The 17,789-nt window shown below is 50.9% G+C and overlaps 7 protein-coding genes across 7 annotated transcripts; 4 read left to right on the top strand and 3 right to left on the bottom strand.

Moving 5' to 3' along the window:
* Positions 1-1,001: 1,001 nt before the first annotated feature.
* AYO21_04326 (hypothetical protein) lies at positions 1,002-1,976 on the top strand (the record flags this gene model as incomplete). The annotated part of the gene is made up of 1 exon (XM_022654299.1): positions 1,002-1,976. The coding sequence occupies one exon, from the start codon at positions 1,002-1,004 to the stop codon at positions 1,974-1,976; it is 975 nt and encodes a 324-aa protein (XP_022513336.1).
* A 647-nt stretch (positions 1,977-2,623) lies between these two features.
* AYO21_04327 (hypothetical protein) lies at positions 2,624-5,582 on the bottom strand (the record flags this gene model as incomplete). Its single annotated transcript, XM_022654300.1, has 2 exons — positions 2,624-5,419; positions 5,472-5,582. 2 exons carry the CDS (start codon positions 5,580-5,582, stop codon positions 2,624-2,626), a joined length of 2,907 nt encoding a protein of 968 aa, XP_022513337.1.
* A 1,316-nt stretch (positions 5,583-6,898) lies between these two features.
* AYO21_04328 (hypothetical protein) lies at positions 6,899-7,456 on the bottom strand (the record flags this gene model as incomplete). The annotated part of the gene is made up of 1 exon (XM_022654301.1): positions 6,899-7,456. The coding sequence occupies one exon, from the start codon at positions 7,454-7,456 to the stop codon at positions 6,899-6,901; it is 558 nt and encodes a 185-aa protein (XP_022513338.1).
* Positions 7,457-7,773: 317 nt separating this feature from the next.
* On the bottom strand, positions 7,774-9,795 carry AYO21_04329 (hypothetical protein; the record flags this gene model as incomplete). The annotated part of the gene is made up of 1 exon (XM_022654302.1): positions 7,774-9,795. The coding sequence occupies one exon, from the start codon at positions 9,793-9,795 to the stop codon at positions 7,774-7,776; it is 2,022 nt and encodes a 673-aa protein (XP_022513339.1).
* A 773-nt stretch (positions 9,796-10,568) lies between these two features.
* AYO21_04330 (hypothetical protein) lies at positions 10,569-12,308 on the top strand (the record flags this gene model as incomplete). Its single annotated transcript, XM_022654303.1, has 1 exon — positions 10,569-12,308. One exon carries the CDS (start codon positions 10,569-10,571, stop codon positions 12,306-12,308), a length of 1,740 nt encoding a protein of 579 aa, XP_022513340.1.
* Positions 12,309-13,121: 813 nt separating this feature from the next.
* On the top strand, positions 13,122-14,935 carry AYO21_04331 (argininosuccinate synthase; the record flags this gene model as incomplete). The annotated part of the gene is made up of 10 exons (XM_022654304.1): positions 13,122-13,145; positions 13,196-13,205; positions 13,262-13,300; positions 13,368-13,537; positions 13,600-13,716; positions 13,769-14,248; positions 14,346-14,432; positions 14,495-14,522; positions 14,578-14,592; positions 14,676-14,935. The coding sequence occupies 10 exons, from the start codon at positions 13,122-13,124 to the stop codon at positions 14,933-14,935; spliced, it is 1,230 nt and encodes a 409-aa protein (XP_022513341.1).
* A 1,193-nt stretch (positions 14,936-16,128) lies between these two features.
* Positions 16,129-17,370, top strand: AYO21_04332 (fructose-bisphosphate aldolase 1; the record flags this gene model as incomplete). Its single annotated transcript, XM_022654305.1, has 4 exons — positions 16,129-16,236; positions 16,290-16,400; positions 16,456-16,758; positions 16,810-17,370. 4 exons carry the CDS (start codon positions 16,129-16,131, stop codon positions 17,368-17,370), a joined length of 1,083 nt encoding a protein of 360 aa, XP_022513342.1.
* Between the last annotated feature and the right edge of the window lie 419 nt (positions 17,371-17,789).

A 17,789-nucleotide genomic window follows, 5' to 3' on the forward strand; every position in this document is an offset into this window, starting at 1 on the left:
GCAATGATTTAGTACTTAGTACTAATCATAACCAGAGACTATCGAGTCGATCATTTGAAATGCGCCAGGAATGGGAGGAAACATGGATGATTTCCTAATGCGGTCGGAGATACCTGTGGGCGGGCAGCATTACCTAATTCGGACAAATAGGTGGCTCGTTTCAAATGCACTCCCCGTTTTCTTTGACTGCGGAAGGCTCGACTCAGAGAGTAAGTGGTTACTACTACTACGCCCGTCGTGAATACTGAATATATCTGTTTTGGGACTGTGTTCCAATCTCATACTCTCTGAACTCTAGTAGGCTAAGTTAACACTGTAATACTATTGTATTCTCGAGAGATTGAGATTGAAGAACTGTTGTCAGAATCAGCTTTAGTTGGATTCTGCCTTCTTTCTACGGACGGACAGTTTTTGAAGTGCTCACTTCTATCAGGATTGCAAGTACTACTGAGTACGTACATCGTCAGACGTCTCTGAAGTGGAAGTATAGCGAAAGACAAACTCAGGCCCTAATAGATCCAGCTCGAATTGAGATTGATCCGAGCCTAGCCTACATACTAGTAGTAGTCGCAATCAAGATTGACCAGATTTTGATGCTCTTCTTCGAAAGCAGCTAAAGTGGTGGCCAGGTGCGGAAGTTCGAATCGGGACTAATACACTAGTACTGTTTCAGGCACTACAAGTGTTTTGGGCATCTTAAAGTTCTTTGCAAGCGTCTCCCTCTCCTGTTACTACCACTGAACTTACAGCCGAGTTGCTCCTAATCAGGGCGGGAGGCCCCGCTGGTAGCCTTACGTTCAGTCCAGAAAAGACTAGAACTTTAAGTTGTCCATATGCAGGGGCCTGGCGGTCTCGGGGTTAAGGGATGGTAACTCTCGGAGTTATTTCGTACTGAACCATATTGTTACGAGGCACTTTCAAGTTCTTCCTTCTTTTCATGTGTCCAAAATACAAGTACCAGTATTAGTATTGGCGCATCTTCCAGGTTTGAGACTGCCAGCATGTCCTCTTCCACAGGGGAAGCCACGCCCAAGGTCATCATCTTCGGCCCAACTGGCAATGTTGGATCGGCGACTGTTCGGGCGGCCCATGCGCAAGGAGCAAAAGTGTTCCTTGCAATGCGGGATCTGGAAAAGGCGATCCCAGGCTACACCCCGGAACAAGAGCGCGAGGCAAGCTTTGAGAGAGTCTATGCAGATCTCACCAAGCCCGAAACGATTGAAGCCGCCGTTACCAAGACCGGGGCCAAACACGCCTTCATCTACGTGTTCAGGACATCTGACCACATGAAATCCGCCCTTGTTGCTCTCAAATCGGCAGGGATCGAATTCGTCGTCTTCTTGAGCAGTTATACTGTCCCGACCAACCTGAGCAACGAGACCATTTCACCAAGCAATTTCATTGCCTGGGGACATGGCCAAGTCGAGCTCAACCTGGACCAAGTCTTTGGAACAGACGGGTACGTGGCTGTGCGACCTGGGTCTTTCGCTACCAACGCCCTACGATGGAAGAAGATGGTCTCGGAAGGCGAGATCAAAATCTCATATCCCGAGGCGCTGTTCGACTGGATTACGCCGGGAGACATGGGAAGGGTGTGTGGAGCAGTTGTCGCCAAAGGACCTCATGCTGTTGACAGCGCCGCTGGGAGAAAAGTCATTCGACTTTGCGGCCCGAAGATCATGTCGCAGGCTGCAGCAGCAGACACCATTGGCAGGGTACTCGGGAAGGAGCTCAAAGTCACGCGGCTTGATGAGGAAGAAGGTGTCGAGTTCTTCGTGAAAGCTGCCCATGTGCCGGAGACGGCAGCGCGACAGCTGATTGCGATGCTCAAACAGAGAGCAGAAGCCGGTAATAATGGTGAAGAGTTGTATGAAAGTTACGAGGAGGCAGTTGCCAACATCACCAAGTATGGGGGACGACAGCCGACCAAGTTTGACGAGTGGGTAGAGGAAAACAAGGCCATTTTCGTCGACTGAATTAGTCCTAGTGAATATGGAGGACTGAACACTCGACTCGTGGTACATTACGAGGCCGCCTTAGATGCTAGTAGTACTACTAGTTTGATACTGATGCAGTATCAATGCATCTGATGTACATCCAACGTGCATCACACGCAGCATCAAAATCACATCAGAGCACAGCATTAAAACCACATACTTGGTAGTAAGTATCAAACAACCAAGGATGGGCAACATAGTATAGTATAGGTACGAAGTCGAATTCGTGAGCACCAGCCGTGTAGCAAAGACTCGGTCGCCTTTACGGCGTCTGGACCTGACTTGAGATCTACGTGCCCCTCTGGACTTGCTGCAGTGGTTATTGCTCGATAGGACTGGTGATACAGTAAGTTGCTAACCAGGCCCTGTTTCCGGGACCGGACACATCTTCCAATGTCCTGCTCGACCTGTCGTTATACAAACGTGGGTGGGCATTCTGCACAAGAGACAGACACTTGAAAATGGGATTCAGACGGAATCTTCATGTCCAATCTACAGTCATCTCATGATTGACCATGTGCCAACTCATAACTTCATCAATAAGTACGCTTTTTTCTATATAGACGGTTTAGATTCTACCCAGAATGGTTCCCAACAGGATACAAAACCGACAAACGCCATCTCGATCACCGTCTCCCTCTGAAATAGTCGTAATTCATATTCAACTCTTGCCCAGGTGTCACGTCCCGATAACCATCGATTTCGCTTCCATCTCGACTCGCCACTGGGGTCCGCCACTGGTCGAGAGACATGAACTCGCCGTTAGGTGTTCTGACATCGCCCGCACTCCCTAGCAGGTTTGCCCTGTCATCGTAGGGATCCGCGTGAGGACCTTGATGCGGTCCTAGACTGTCGGCCCCGACAAAAGGAGCCGTAGGGCCGTGTCTGAATTGGCTTGGGACATTAGACTGGTCGAATTCCTTGCGGTGGATATGTGTTTGCTGTGATGCTATCACCTGAGGGGCTGGGCTCACACCGCGGGAACTTGATGGCGAAGACTCCTTCTGACCACCAAATGACGAGACTGGAGTCTGGCTTCGCGGGGACGAGAGCATATCACCCGCCTCTTGGCGGAAGTCCTCGCGATTTTTATAGAATTTGAAGTCTTGATGAGCCTCAGGGACAAATTCGAAAGGGACGTCCTGAGGTGGCTTACTTGTCTGAGTCATTGGCTGCATGGCGATATCCGAAATGGGCATAGATTGTCCTCCATCTGACTGTAGTCGGCCACGGTAGATCTCAGCAAGGACGTGCCTGGCCTTAGCATGGACCATTGGCGTCATCAGGGGTTGATATAGAGCCGGGTGCCCGAATTTGAACGAAACCTTCTCAGATTCCCTCGGCTTGGCCTCCACCGCAAGGCGTTCTTGATCGTGCATTCCACCTCGAGAGTAGTACTTCAGGTCCAAGTCGAAAGTTTTCATACAGTACCATTTGAAGGCAAGCATGATGACCAGCAATGGTGCAATCGCGGCAACGAGGGTCCATTCCCCCCTGGCTTTGACGACCACCCCAATAACAACATTGGAAAGCATCGTGGCAAATATCATTCGGTTAAACATCGTCGTCCAGAATTGACCGCCAGACTCGGTTTTGGTGACAAAAACATACATGAGAAGATATTTCTTGAGAAATGCGTCGATCACAAAATACAATGCGGTAACAACAAGCACTATCGGCTGAAGCGTAGAATAGCAAAGTGCCACCGTGGTGTAGAATAGGAAATAGTTGTAGTAACTGGCATAATCAAAGGTTGGAGGCGCAGTCCACTCGATATTCTGTCGAGGAGTCGGAGCCAAAAAGGTTCTTGCAAACCAGGTGTAGGTTAACTGCCACAGTTGAGCCAGATCAGTGGCAGCACCCAAGTTGCGCTGGAGGATCCAAGTGACCCAAAATGGCGAGATCTGACAGAGTGTCGTTGTGATCACAAGGAAGAATTGGCCTTTTCTCAGGGCGTCCCACAGGTCGTTACTCTGTTTGTTGTATTGTATCACAATCGTCACATACTGCCAAACTGCCGAAAAGATGGAGAATACAACCAAGTTGTTCAAAGTGAAAAAGGCGTACAAGTTCCGGAAGACGTGTCGGTCCCGATCAGTTTTGGTCACATCACCGGCTCGGACTTGAAGCCGCCGAAAGATGCTCGGGAGCAAGAGATAAACGAGCGAAGTAAGAGCCGGGGCAGCAATACCCTGGACGATGGACCAGCCCGTATGATGTGCTTCCAGTTGAGTTCTGAAAGCTGGCCAGACGAGACCCAGGTTTGACAGATTGGAGAGGAAGACCGCAATTCCGGCGTTGATGGGAGTCCAGATGATCGTTAGGACGGCGATCCAGATGCCATTCATTATCCGCTTGCTCCTCCGCGAAGATCGCGACAGTTTGAGATTGTCCCAAATAAGGTCGTTTGGTCTCGGTGCTAAGCGAATCTTGGTGCCATGAGGTCGCTTGTTCCGTGCCTGGAATGCGACTGTGTGCGCCTCGGAAATCTGCTCCCAGCTAGCAAAACCGTAGGACATGGCATCGCGATTGTCCACGCGCTCTCGAATATCATTGATTTCCATCTCGAGAGATCGGATACGGTCCGTGAGATACTCAATGGCATCGACTTTGCCGTTTGTCGTCTGACCACGGTACTTGCTGGGGGCTTTGATGGTTGGTCGGTTCGGTGGCAGCCTGTCCGGGTTCTTCAGATACTTTGCCAGAATCGACTCAAGTTCCCTAACGGTCTTTTCGTGTTCTTCGATCAACTCCGGAAGCACCTTGACGTTGCGTCCAATGGACGTTTTCGGAACAGTGCCAGTCGGATTGATCTCTTCAGTAATTCGAACAATACCGTCCTTGGTTCGCAGATTGGCTGGGATGTCTCGAATCAATATTGTCCGGGCATGTAGACTCTTCTGGTATTCGGGACTTTCGAGGTAGAGTCGTCGCAGGTGATGGATTCGACGGTAATTGTGCCAGAGAAAGTATATCACCACCAAATCAATCAGCCACGCCACGACAACCTGAGCCCACAGACCTCGTCCGAACGTGAATAAGGGGGTCATGACGGCGAAGACGCTCAAACCCTTTGTGATAGCTTTGTTCCCTTGTGTAACGTTGACGGGAATCATTACAACAATGCCAATCAGACCCAGTACCAGGAACATGTTTCGCAGCATTCGGGTGAACCGCAGGAAGACGACTGCATCCATCCCGATTCTCTCTATCAGGTAGGGTTCCGATGCTTTTCTGACGGGTGCAACCCAACTGAACAACCCCTTCCCCAACGGTGGTGGAGCATGATCTTTATCCGCATTTTTCAGTCTGGGAGCATAAACAACATTATTTCGAGGTCGAATAAGGCAAAATAGGAGAGCGAGGCCGGCACTGAGTCCTAGAGAGGTTGCAAGGGAGGCCCAAAAGGCACCTGTTTGAAGCTAAGAAGGGTCAGCACAATCTTCGCAACTTGGACTCTGGCAGAATACCTACTGAAGCTTGAAAGGGATTTGCAATCAACTGGAGGACCTGCTCTCCTTTTGATAGACTGGAATCCGGTGTGAACGAGGTCTGCCGCGGAAGAAGTACGTGGGCGGCCGACATTGTGTGCTGGTAGTCTTGCGTGTTGGCAGAGCAAGACTCTACACGGATAACTGCATAATACTATTGCCAATGGAAAGTGATTGCAGGGAACCTCGCCGACCCGCGCAGCTGGGGTCGTAAGATATCTATGTACCTCTGAACAAAAGAGGTTTGCCGATCGAAGAACAAAGGGTTCGGCGGAGTAGAATCTCGAATCCGGGGGAGTGGTTAGCGAACGACAAAGGCGTGTCAAAAGCGATGGTCTAAGAGAAATGGACGATATGAATGAAAATCTGTTTAAATTCTGGTAAGAGATAAGAGGAAATACTAATGTACAAGAAGATGAGGTTGCGTTGCGTTGTTTCAGACAGAAAACTGCGAGATTGTAATTTACTCCGTGCCATACATAGAGACGAGCGACTGTTGTGTTTCAACCGCCCAATTGGGAATGTCCCCAGCGAAGTCGTTGGCCTATGATGCGAGCCAAGACACGTACCCCTGGGACATTCGACATGGGCGGCCCGTTTGCCTATTGGCGGCCGCCGAATCCTTCGGCTACTTAGCTGCATCCATGCCCAGCATCAGCCACCCTTTAGCCTATTGCGACCTGACTAGGCGGCCCCAAGAGTGCTTGGGTGCCTGTAACCCTCGCCCCAAAGAAAAGGACCGCACCTGCGGCACTGCGACATGCATGCATGAGAAACCGAAAAAAAAAGCCCTTGAAGCGGCACAAAAGTTAAAGCTCGTACATTTTCCCCATTGCACCCGCAGAATTTTCCATCCATTTCGCCTACCGAAGGGAAAAACATCTCACTCATTCGCCAGGTCTCATGCATCCTCCTCCCTGTCAACCACCATCAGTGGGGTGATCCGAGCGCCTCGCATCTCACTCAGCAATTTCATCGCGATCCAACGTTGCTTCCCCCAAGCGGTTACCTCCTAGAAAGTTTTGAGCTGTTCCACACTGTACGCACAATGACGCGCAAAGAAACCCTGCGAGAAAGACTGATCCTTCGAGAACCATCACTTCAACATGCGCGAGTACTTCCCATACCGTCCTGCAGACCGAGTTCCACTCATGACTACCATTGAAAATGCATCGAGTGTGGAGTGATAAGATGGCGAGTCAAGAAGTGTTCTCGTCTGTTCGATCGACACAACGACGTGCTGGCTGGGGTATAACCCGAGAGATTTTGTCCACCATCACTGGCTAGAATCACGGTGTTGCAAAGGCACATGTCGTTTCTTTTTACTCGAAACAGATGGGTATCTGAACCCCTCACCATTACGGTGGCAAGGAAGAGGCCCGCCAGTCTGGACACTGAGAAAACTGCCCACTAGGAGGTCGCCGTCGCCGTCGTGTTCAATTGCCTGACTTGCTCCCGCTCTTCGCTGCTCATCCCGGCCTTTTCCAGCACCCAGGCGAGAATATCGTTTTTAGCCTCACAGTATTGATCGACATCTCTCCAGTCTCGCTGCGAGAGCTCGACCTTCTTCCGGCTATAGGCGTCTCGAACTGTGGAGTCCTTGCGACAAATATCCCGCACCCCCAATTGATTCCTGATCGACTGACAACCGTCCACCGAGATATAGAGATGCCTTGTTGGGGAAGCTCCAGGTTTCCGCAACGCATGGCGATCCGGGATGCCCATTTCCCCTTTGTAGATGTATCCTCCCCTTGACGTCAATGCGTGGATGGCAGCCTCCACGTCGGCTCGGCCGCTGATGATAGAGAGGTCGATGACGGGTTTGGCGGCCAATCCTGGCACCGCTGTGCTGCCTACATGCTCGATGCCGATGTACTTGACCCCTCCGAGGACGTCCTGCAACTCTGTCTTGATTTGCTGGAATTGGAGCGCCCATTCAGGGTTGTATTCCTCTACGATGACCTTCATGGCCGTCGGGCGGGGTAGGGATGGAGGGCCGTTATGGTTCGAGATACGTGGTAAGTTTGTATGCGGCCACCGACGTAAGTTCCCACTGGCCGTTTCCCGTTACCCTGTTAGGTACACGTATCTCGTATTCGATCTGGGGTCCCATATTTGGTGATAGACAATTACTTGTTCGTCGACTGCTTCAAGTCTACACAGCAAATACATGGTTAATAAGTTCCAACCAGAATTCTTCACGATCTAGCGGTAGCAGATTTCCTAGCATCAACAACGTTAACCCAACCTATGATGCTCAATACCAGAAATCGGCAACATGGACCTCATATCAAATCAATCTTCCTCTCCCCGAGGCTTCCCAAGATTCTGACATATTCACCCGCATCCATCTTTAAGCCGTTCTTCCTGATATCACCCTCGGGTCTGCCCACAACCACCTTTATCTCTTTAGTGTTGAATTTGACGCGAAACTCCTCGATTAGTGTGCCAGCTTGCAGCTCCATCATGCCGTGGATATAGCATTGGCCGAGGTATACGTAGAAGTCATTGATAGGACGAAGCACGATCGGCATATCCACTCCTTTGACGATAGCAATGGCGTCAGTCGCTTCGGTAATGTCGGGGACAAGGCAGAAGTAGCCAAGGGTGGAGACACAGAATTGTTTGTACTGGAATGTGTCCATGCTATCAATTGCTTCGTAGAATCCCGGGACGATACTTTCGCTGTCAGTCTGGGTGTTAGTCGTTAGAAGTGTCTGGGAGGACAGCCACGAGCGCCATTCCTGTACACCAGCGGTGACATAGGAAGGTGATGCGACGGTGTCATGGTCCGTGGTGTTGGCAATGAGAGTTGCGTTGTAGGCGTCGATCACTTGTTCAGAGTTGATGTAGAATGTGGAGGGCAAGGTTTTGATAAATTCTTGAGATTGTTGATCCAATGCTAACACTTCTTGAGCAGTCTTTCTGGAGTTAACAAGTCCGTTCCCATTTTCGAGGACACCGCTGAGAAAGGTGATATTATCTTGCATCATGACGGTGATTGACAAGGTGTATCGCAGCGATTTCCTCGGCTGCTTGGCTGCCTCGAGCAATTTCAGCAGATGGTGCTGTCTTTTCTTTGGAATTCGCTCTACCTTTGACCGAAAGGTCTTGCCCCCTGCACACCATTCTTCAGGAACGAGGTATTGGGTCCAAGGGCGAGACCTCCAGTCAACTACCCAAGAAGGGAGACCGGAACGTGCTTCCTGCTGACAGACTCCCGACCAGTCCAGTACCTCCTGTCTTCCTCTCTCTGCCATGCGCATCGCGAAGTCGGCATAGACCTCTTCCCAGGGAGTGACGTAGTCGGGTTGAGGTGCCCAGTCATTTCGAGTCAAGTCTGTGGCAATATTTCGAATGGCATAGATCTTGTCCCGCGGGTCGTAACATTTCAACCGCGACGCATCGTGCATGGCGTTTATTAAGCTGACCTCTCGCGTTTCTGGTTCGTGGTTCGCAACCTGCATCTGATGGAGCCGATATGTCTGGATGCTCTGGATGAACATAATATTGGGCTCGAGGTTCGCATAGGTCTTTGAGGGATCGTCGGAGAGAAACCACTGGGGCCACCGCATCGTGGTCCTGGGGAGGAACAACCATGCCAGCGCAAAGATCTGAAGCCAGGGTATCTCGTCTTCACCACAGACAACCACAGGATCAGAGCTTAGGGCGCCTTCTTGTCGAGTCCATACGCGTGTAAACCAAGGCCGCAGAAGGAGCTTTGCGCATGAGTTGACCAGTGATTCTTTTTCTGGATGGGTATGCAGAACGTCGAGTATATGAGACTTGTTCTGCAAGTACTGTGTCTCATGCCCGGCATACATTACCGTAGGTGTGTACTCATCGAGATAACGCCTGGCATCCAGTGTCCTAGCATACTGGAACCCGACTGCAACGTCGTCGCCACTTGGGCCTAACCATATTACAGTCCGTTTGGCCTTTTCATACACTTTATACATCAAAGTTACCTCTCTCGCCTTCTCCACCGCGTTGTCCTGATCTATACAAAGGACGTCAATCCACAGATATGTAGTATTCGCCTCGGAGCGGAATCTCCTCAGGACTTCATCTGCGTTCTTGTAGATACCGACCCTGGAGCCGGAGATAGAAACGAAGTTGTAGGAGCGATTGTCGTCGCCACAGACATACGACGTCGCCGTGTACTCAGGTTGCGCATCTTCGAGGTCGTGTACAACGAAGCTCCCCACAAGGTCGTCTGCGGGCCGCCCTGGGAGTAATTCGAGGAGCCTGATGAAATCACCCGTATGTGGTAGTGGGACATATGGGGAGCCATCGGTCATCGACATTGACGGATACGATCGTCAGTTCAGAGGATATGGCCATAAACAGGATGCACTGTTTGGGTGTGATCAAGGTACAGCACAGCACACGTTATAGGTGAGAACCTCACAGTCACAACAACAGGAATGAGGCTCAGACGTGTACCGAGCAACGATAGCGGCTCAGCATGATGGTCACACTCACCTACCTCGAAACGAAAAGGCCACCAGCCCTGCAATCTGTTGCCATGAGAGGCCAATTAAACCCAATTGTGGTAGACAGGGCGTGCAAGGATAAGTTTGTGCAATGGCACAAGTCCCGGTTAAATAGGGGAGCCTACGGGTACATGCCAGGCGACCATGCAAGAGGCAAGAGTTTCTGACCTGCTTCCCTTAAAGTTCAAAGCCCGAGTGGCTTCCGGGGGCCCCCCACCCTTGCTTTAGGCATCCTCGATGATTTGATAGGGCTAGTGACTGTACTCGGTACTCGTAGGTAGACTCTGCTCCACTAATAATAACAATTCCGACTCCCCCTCCCGCACCCGGACAATTGATTTGTGCTCGTAACCTGCCCCAAGCCGAAGCTCTTAGAGAAAAAAACGATACGGAGGAACCCCCCGTTGTCCCGTCCCCCGGATTTACCTCTCCTCGATTCGATCTTCTCTCGAGCACCACCAGTTCCTCGCAGCAGTCCTTCGATCACATCTCCTGTCAACACGACCGACCTTGTTTCGTCCCAATGTCGTGACCGCTCGTGATAAGCGCCATGGGTCTGACCCCGACAACAGAACACTATCCGGATGCCTGACAAGCCCGCCACGGTAGTCGCATATGCGGCTGGCGCCTCTCTTGCTGCGATTGCTGCCTTCTATGTCTTTGCGCCGACCTTCTTCATCGACGGCGAGAATTCGTACAATACCAACGATGGCCGCAAACGCACAATTATTGGTCTGTCTAATCCGGCCAACGACTGCTTCATTAATTCAGTCCTTCAAGCACTTGCTGGACTCGGCGACCTCCGGCTCTACCTGATCAAAGAACTACACAGGCGCCAGCTCGATGGACCCGAGATTTATGACTCCCTTCCTCCCGTGCTGCGCAAGGGCGAAAAGGCTGATAGAATTGTGGGATTGCAAAAAGGGCCGGTCACTAAGGCGTTGAAGGAGATGCTGGATGCTCTGAATGAGCGTCCCATATACAAGAAAACCATCAGTGCAAAACCCATGATAGAGGCGTTGGAGAGGGCTTTCAATACACGTATAAGCCGAAATCAGCAAGATGCGCAGGAATTCCTACAAATTGTCCTCGAACGGCTCTGTGATGAATACCACGCAGCGCAGCGGGCGCGGCTTAGATTTGCCAACCCAGATCAGACCGAAGATTCCACTACTACAGATTTAAAGCCTTCCTCCACGAGTCCGGCATCGACCGAGGTCACTATAGGAGCTCGCGAAGGATTTCCCTTCGAGGGTCGCATTGAATCCCATATCCAATGCCAGCGCTGTGGTTTCAGGACGAAGCCGACAGTCACAACTTTCGTTTCCCTGACCTTGAACGTTCCCCAGAAGAGCGCCACTTCCTTGGACAATTGCTTCGACATACTACTGAAAAGTGAAGAAATCGATGATTTTAAGTGCGACAAATGCCGGCTGACGCATGCTCTCGAATGGAAGAACTCTAAGCTGTCCTCAAACACCACGGACAAGGAGCGCGAAGAGCTGGAAAAAGACATTGCCTTAATCGAGCAAGCTCTACGTGATGATCCGGAGAAGACTCCTGAAGGTGTAGCTTTACCCGACACGAGTCTCGCACCAAAAAGCAAGATCAAAAAGTCGACTCGCATCACAGTGTTCCCCAAAGTGATCGCAATTCATCTGTCCCGGTCGGTCTTTGATCCGGGGAGCTATTCCACCAAAAACATGGCCAAGGTATCATATACGCAGAGATTGCGTCTAGGGGGCCTGTTAAATGAACATTGGTACAAATTGTTGGGAGTGGTATGTCACAAAGGCAGTCATCACAGCGGACACTACGAGTCTTTCCGAAGGAATCATGTGTACGCTCCCTTTGCTACTCCAGACCCGTTCAGCGCGTACGCTATGGCCAGCCGATATACGAGCATGACTTCGTCGGCCACTCCCAGCCCAACCATGGAAGCGACGCGAGGTAACGGACTAAATAAGTCCGCCGCACCTCTTAACGGCAACTCAACTACATCATTGTCGACAAATTCACTATCGACGGGGAATAGCAGATCAGACTCTCACGGGATAGATGGCAAGGACACCCGCCCGCCGACCCTGGAAGACAACGCTATGTCGCCAGTTCAGAGAACAGATACCCAGGTATCGAAACAGATCAGAACACAAGATCCAATACCAGGCAAGTTCCGCCGGCGGAAAAAGTCCAATGATCGGTGGTGGCGCATTTCGGACGACAAAATCAAGGAGGCTCGCCTGTCGGACGTGCTCTCCATGCAGCGCGAAGTCTACTTGCTCTTCTATGAGCTTGAACGACCAGGCGATGATCCTTCAGCTTAGATCTTCTCGCCACTGCACCTAGGGCATGCCTACTTCCACTAGCCCAAGCACTACGTTAAAACCCTCGTTATATCGGACATTTGGTGTGCAATATCAAAAACAGGATTTGATAGATCTTGGGGTCACCCGATTGTGGCCCTTTCCATAATGCTAGATCTTGGATAGAACGGAGCTGGAAAACGTCTGCATATATCCTGATCAGTGCTGAGAGATATGCTGCAGACACTCGAGGTCCATTCAGTTTATATGAGGGCCGGTCTCCAGAAAGCTAACGTTTAACCACTTTCCTGCGAGGGGAGCATTCCGTGGGATTGAAATCAGATACGCAAATGCAGTTCAGTCCCTAGCGTTGTGGGTTGGTGAACCTTTTGTCTGAGAGGGAAGGTTCACGAATCATGATAAGCGGTTGAAGTCTCCCATTGTAGCCCTTGTCTCCATGTACCTGTTTTGAATTCTATCTGCTGTTAGGCCGGACAAGTTTACCCAAAATGCAGTCAGAGTTTTTCTTGCGCATCAAGGATTTCTTTTGGTTGCCGCGGTTGATGTGAGAGGACGACTGTTTACAGTAGTTTTGCGACGCGAAACGCCTGGCCTCTTTTGGCCTAGTACCGTTTCCTAGTCAGGTCACTAGTGGACCAACAGAGCCTTATCGCCTGCTCTATGCGCCACACTTTAAAAAAGTTTCTCGACCTCACGTGGGGTACAAGGAAAATTTGTGAAATCTTTCTGAGCGGTTATCAACTGCGCGAAGCCCCTTGATAGTCTCTCAACTATTTGCACGATAGTCCCATATACTGAAACCCACTTGATAACATGGCGAAGGGAAAAGTCTGCTTGGTAAGTGACAATCCAGCAACGAACACATGTGTCTTTCTAACGGTATCCAGGCCTATAGCGGTGAGATATGAGTCAGAAGGACCACTGGAGGATGAAGTACTGATATGGACGTACAGGTGGTCTGGATACCAGCTGCATTCTGCGATGGCTGCTCGGTGAGACTCCTCAAGCCATGGAGTTTCTTTTGCACTGTGACATCGATGACTGATTAATGAACTGCAGACGACGGTTATGAGGTCGTATGCTTCCTTGCCAATGTTGGGCAAGAGGAGGACTGGGACGCCGTCGAGAAGAAGGCCCTCAAGATTGGTGCTACGAAGATGGTGATTGAAGACCTCCAGAAGGAGTTTGTGGAAGAGTTGTGCTTCAGAGCCGTGCAGTGCAATGCCCAGGTGAGTCTGATTTGAAACGAGGCCAGTGACCGGTTCGCAGCAACTCAACTGACCCTCAAAAGTACGAGGGACGTTACCTGCTTGGAACATCTCTTGCGCGTCCAGTGATTGCGCGATCTCTCATGCGAGTGGCACAGCGTGAAGGGTGCGACTCCGTGAGCCACGGTGCTACCGCCAAGGTAATGAGCTCTGAGTTTCGCTATGTCTGGTCATTTTCTAATGTACCCCAAGGGTAACGACCAACTCCGCTTCGAGTTTGCCTTCTACGCAATCCAGCCTTCCATCAAGATCATTGCTCCGTGGAGAGATCCCAAATTCTTCAACCGATTCCAGGGTCGGAACGATCTGCTCGACTATGCCGCAGCAACGAACCTTCCGGTCACATCCACCAAGGCAAAGCCGTGGTCGATGGACGCCAACCTTGCCCACTGCAGCTACGAGGCTGGAATCTTGGAAGACCCGAACCAGGAGCCTCCTAGCGACATGTGGACCATGACCGATGACCCGCTGAAAGCTCCCAACGAGCCGACCAACATCACCATCACCTTCGAAAAGGGCATTCCAACCAAGGTCGTCACGCCACAGGGCACTTTCACCAACTCTGTCCAGCTCTTCAAGGAGCTTAACCGTATCGGAAAGGTCCACGGTATCGGCAGAATCGACATTGTTGAGAATCGATTCATTGGATTGAAGTCTCGTGGATGTTACGATGTAAGCTTGTTTCTGGCCGATGTGCAAGGGCGGCTGGTTGTCCCCTGAATCACACGGCAAATATTCGATTTCGTGCCTCTGACTGACCTAACTGCAGTCCCCTGCCATGACCATTCTTCGTCTCGCGCATCTTGATCTTGAAGGGTTGGTCCTCGATGGACAAGTCCGGGCTCTCCGCGATCAGGTAAGTCATGCACCTTTGCTCCCGATATATCAGCGATCGGTTTCTAACGCTTTGATCCTTAGTTTGTCACTCACAACTGGAGCAACTATCGTAAGTCATGACACCTATCTGTTTGTGTGAACGAATACTAATCCTCTCTCCATAGTCTACAACGGAATGTGTACGTACAGAATACCTTGCACGTGCTTCACTGGAATGCACCGTGTTTCCACTGTCGATTTGCACTAACCATTACCCTTCTAGACTTCTCCCCCGAGCGTGTCTTTGTGGAGAATTCTCTGCTCTACAGCCAACAGAACGTGAACGGCGAGGTTCGCTTGAGCTGTTACAAGGGATCTGCGTACGTCCTCGGACGTACCAGCAGCAGCGAGAAGCTGTACTCCATGGAGGAGGCATCGATGGATTCGTTGGAGAACTTCAGTCCCGAGGACACCACGGGATTCATCAAGATTCAGACCATTAGGCTGAAGAAGTATGCGGATGAATGGGCAGAACAAAAGTGAAGAAGTTGCTCTCGGTCAAGGGTTTCTTTTTGTGGTTATGTTATTAAGCCAGGGATAGATGACTGGAATCATGCAGCTGAATAACCTCAGCATCAAAATGGTCTTTGAAACTGCATGAAGCTCACTTTGGGGCCGTGTAATGCTCAGGAATGAACGTCAACTCGCCCGATTGTTGAATGAGGACCTCATTCAAAGCAATCAGGCAGCCAGCAGCCCCAGGTGTTTCTTTCGTAGGTCCTAACCTCCCTTCGGCCAATTCAGCTGTCCAGCCAGCATCAATGCTGTCCATGTGTTCTGTTCGCAGTTGTTCCTTGGGTTGTTCGGAGAATGCATTGCGCTTCTACCCTCGGTGATGCTCCCTCGGCATTGGTGCGCAGTGACCACTCACTCCACAACGCATTGTTTAGATAGCCTTATTGCTCGTGGCAGAGGAAGCAAGCCTGGCGAAGGGTTTGATCTTCAGTAGAGCGAATAGTCGTCTTATGAAGTTCAGTTCACGATCGTTGTGGGTACCGATCCGTTGTCCTAGTGATCTGAGATCCTCCGAAGGCTGTCGGCCGTCAGTGGGAGAATTGTACCGTCAACCCAAGGCCGGGCAATACTGTCCGACCAGCTCATTGCTTCTGCCCAGACTTCGTCCCCAACGGGTCCACTGGTTCATCGTGGGGAAAGGACTTGCGCTCTGGGCCAGAGTGAATCCCGTAAAGTTCCGCAGGGCAAAAGGATCGAATGGTACTTGTAGAATTTCCGTGGCCGAGACATCGAGAGCAAAAGGAGAGAACCGGGACGAGGGAGAGGGCCATGGCTGTGGGGGTTTGGTGGGAAAGCGAATGAAAACTCGCTGGCCGAGGAATGAATAACGACAGTGGCACCAGTGGGCAAAAAGAAGCTCGATGTCATTGCTGGTTGCTCCAGTCGCTGCAATCGCTGCCCCTCACCACTTTTCTCCCATCGCCGCTTCGGAAAACCAGCCAGCGGCCTTTCGTTTTGATCCTTTCCCACAAGCCGAACTCACTTTTACTTCGATTCTATTCTTTTCTCACATATTTCTCATTCATCCTTGCCCTCACCTTCTCCCGTGGTATATACTGCCGCCGCTTATCCATAGCTTAGACTCATCAAAGAGACCTTGATCTTGTGTCTTCCACCCCTCCTCGATTCAACCTCCAAGAGCCCCACCAGCAGTCGTCAATATGGGTGTCAAGGATATCTTGTCGCGAAAGGAGGGTGTTATTGTCGGTGACGACGTCTTGAATCTCTTCAAGTACGCCCAAGAGCACAATTTTGCTATCCCCGCCATTGTAAGCTCCCCGGCTGCATTTCAATGGTTCTATCACTAACCTCCGGTCCCTAGAACGTGACCTCCTCCTCGACCGTGGTGGCCGCTCTGGAAGCAGCTCGCGATGCAAATGCTCCCATCATCCTCCAAGCCTCTCAGGGAGGTGCTGCCTACTTCTGTGGCAAGGTCCGTTTGAATATGAGCTCGGCAGAAAGAATGGCAAACTGAAAGCATTTTACAGGGTGTCAAGAATGACAAGCAACAAGCATCCATTGCTGGTGCAGTGGCTGCGGCTCACTACATCCGCTGTGTCGCTCCCGCATACGGTGTCCCTGTTGTTCTACACACCGACCACTGCGCAAAGAAGCTTCTCCCTTGGCTCGATGGCATGTTGGATGCGGATGAGGCCTATTTCAAGGAACATGGCGAGCCTCTGTTTTCTTCACACATGATTGACTTGTCCGAAGAAGCTGTTGACTGGAACATTGAGACCACGGCCAAGTACCTGAAGCGGGCGGCCCCCATGAAGCAGTGGCTGGAGATGGTAAGTTTCTATATTCCGTTCCGGGTCCGTTGATCACTAACCCGAGAACAGGAAATCGGCATCACCGGTGGTGAGGAAGATGGTGTCAACAACGAGGATGTCGACAACAACGCCCTCTACACTCAACCCGAGGATATCCACTTGATTTACTCGACTTTGAAGAAGATCTCCCCGTACTTCTCGATTGCCGCAGGCTTCGGTAATGTCCACGGTGTTTACAAGCCAGGCAATGTCCGTCTTCACCCAGAGTTGCTCGACAAGCACCAGAAATACGTCAAGGAGAAGGAGTCTACCAAGTCAGACAAGCCTGTGTTCCTTGTCTTCCATGGTGGCTCCGGCTCGACCAAGAAGGAATACGCCGATGCCATCAGCTATGGTGTGGTCAAAGTCAATCTCGACACTGACCTGCAATACGCCTACCTAACTGGTATCCGTGATTACGTGTTGAACAAGAAGGACTACATCATGAAGCAAGTTGGCAACCCAGAGGGCGAGGACAAACCCAACAAGAAGTACTTCGATCCCCGCGTGTGGGTGCGTGAAGGTGAGAAGACCATGAGCGCGCGTGTGGCCGAGGCATTGAAGGACTTCAACACCGCCAACACTCTGTGAGACCACTTTGCAACGTCAAGAACTGGGAATGCATGAAGGCAGCTGCGCATTCTTATATCTTGTTTTTTGGAGAGATGACGGTTGTCCGTCTCCATTATTAGTGAAAGCAGAACTTCTTAAGCGAGGAAAAGGTCCTGTACCCTAGCTTTATCCTACATACCTTCCAACGTGCAGCCAAAAGGAGAATAGTTCTATTCCATAGCAACCTCAATCTTCACACGTGGCGGTGACGCCGTGCCCATGTCTAAGTGGTGGCTCCATTCGGCTTCAGCCACCATACGTCACCGAAATTGAAGGTGGATTTTCACTCCCTCCAACCACATTGAGACGCTTGTTGTCACGATTGAACAGATGTCCTCGTCAACCATTTCCCTTGATCAACGAGTGTTCGCTCGCTTGTTTTATGAAGATCGTCGTTT

The sequence above is a fragment of the Fonsecaea monophora genome (genome assembly GCF_001642475.1).
Source record: "Fonsecaea monophora strain CBS 269.37 chromosome Unknown Scaff24, whole genome shotgun sequence".
Lineage (NCBI taxonomy): Eukaryota > Fungi > Ascomycota > Eurotiomycetes > Chaetothyriales > Herpotrichiellaceae > Fonsecaea > Fonsecaea monophora.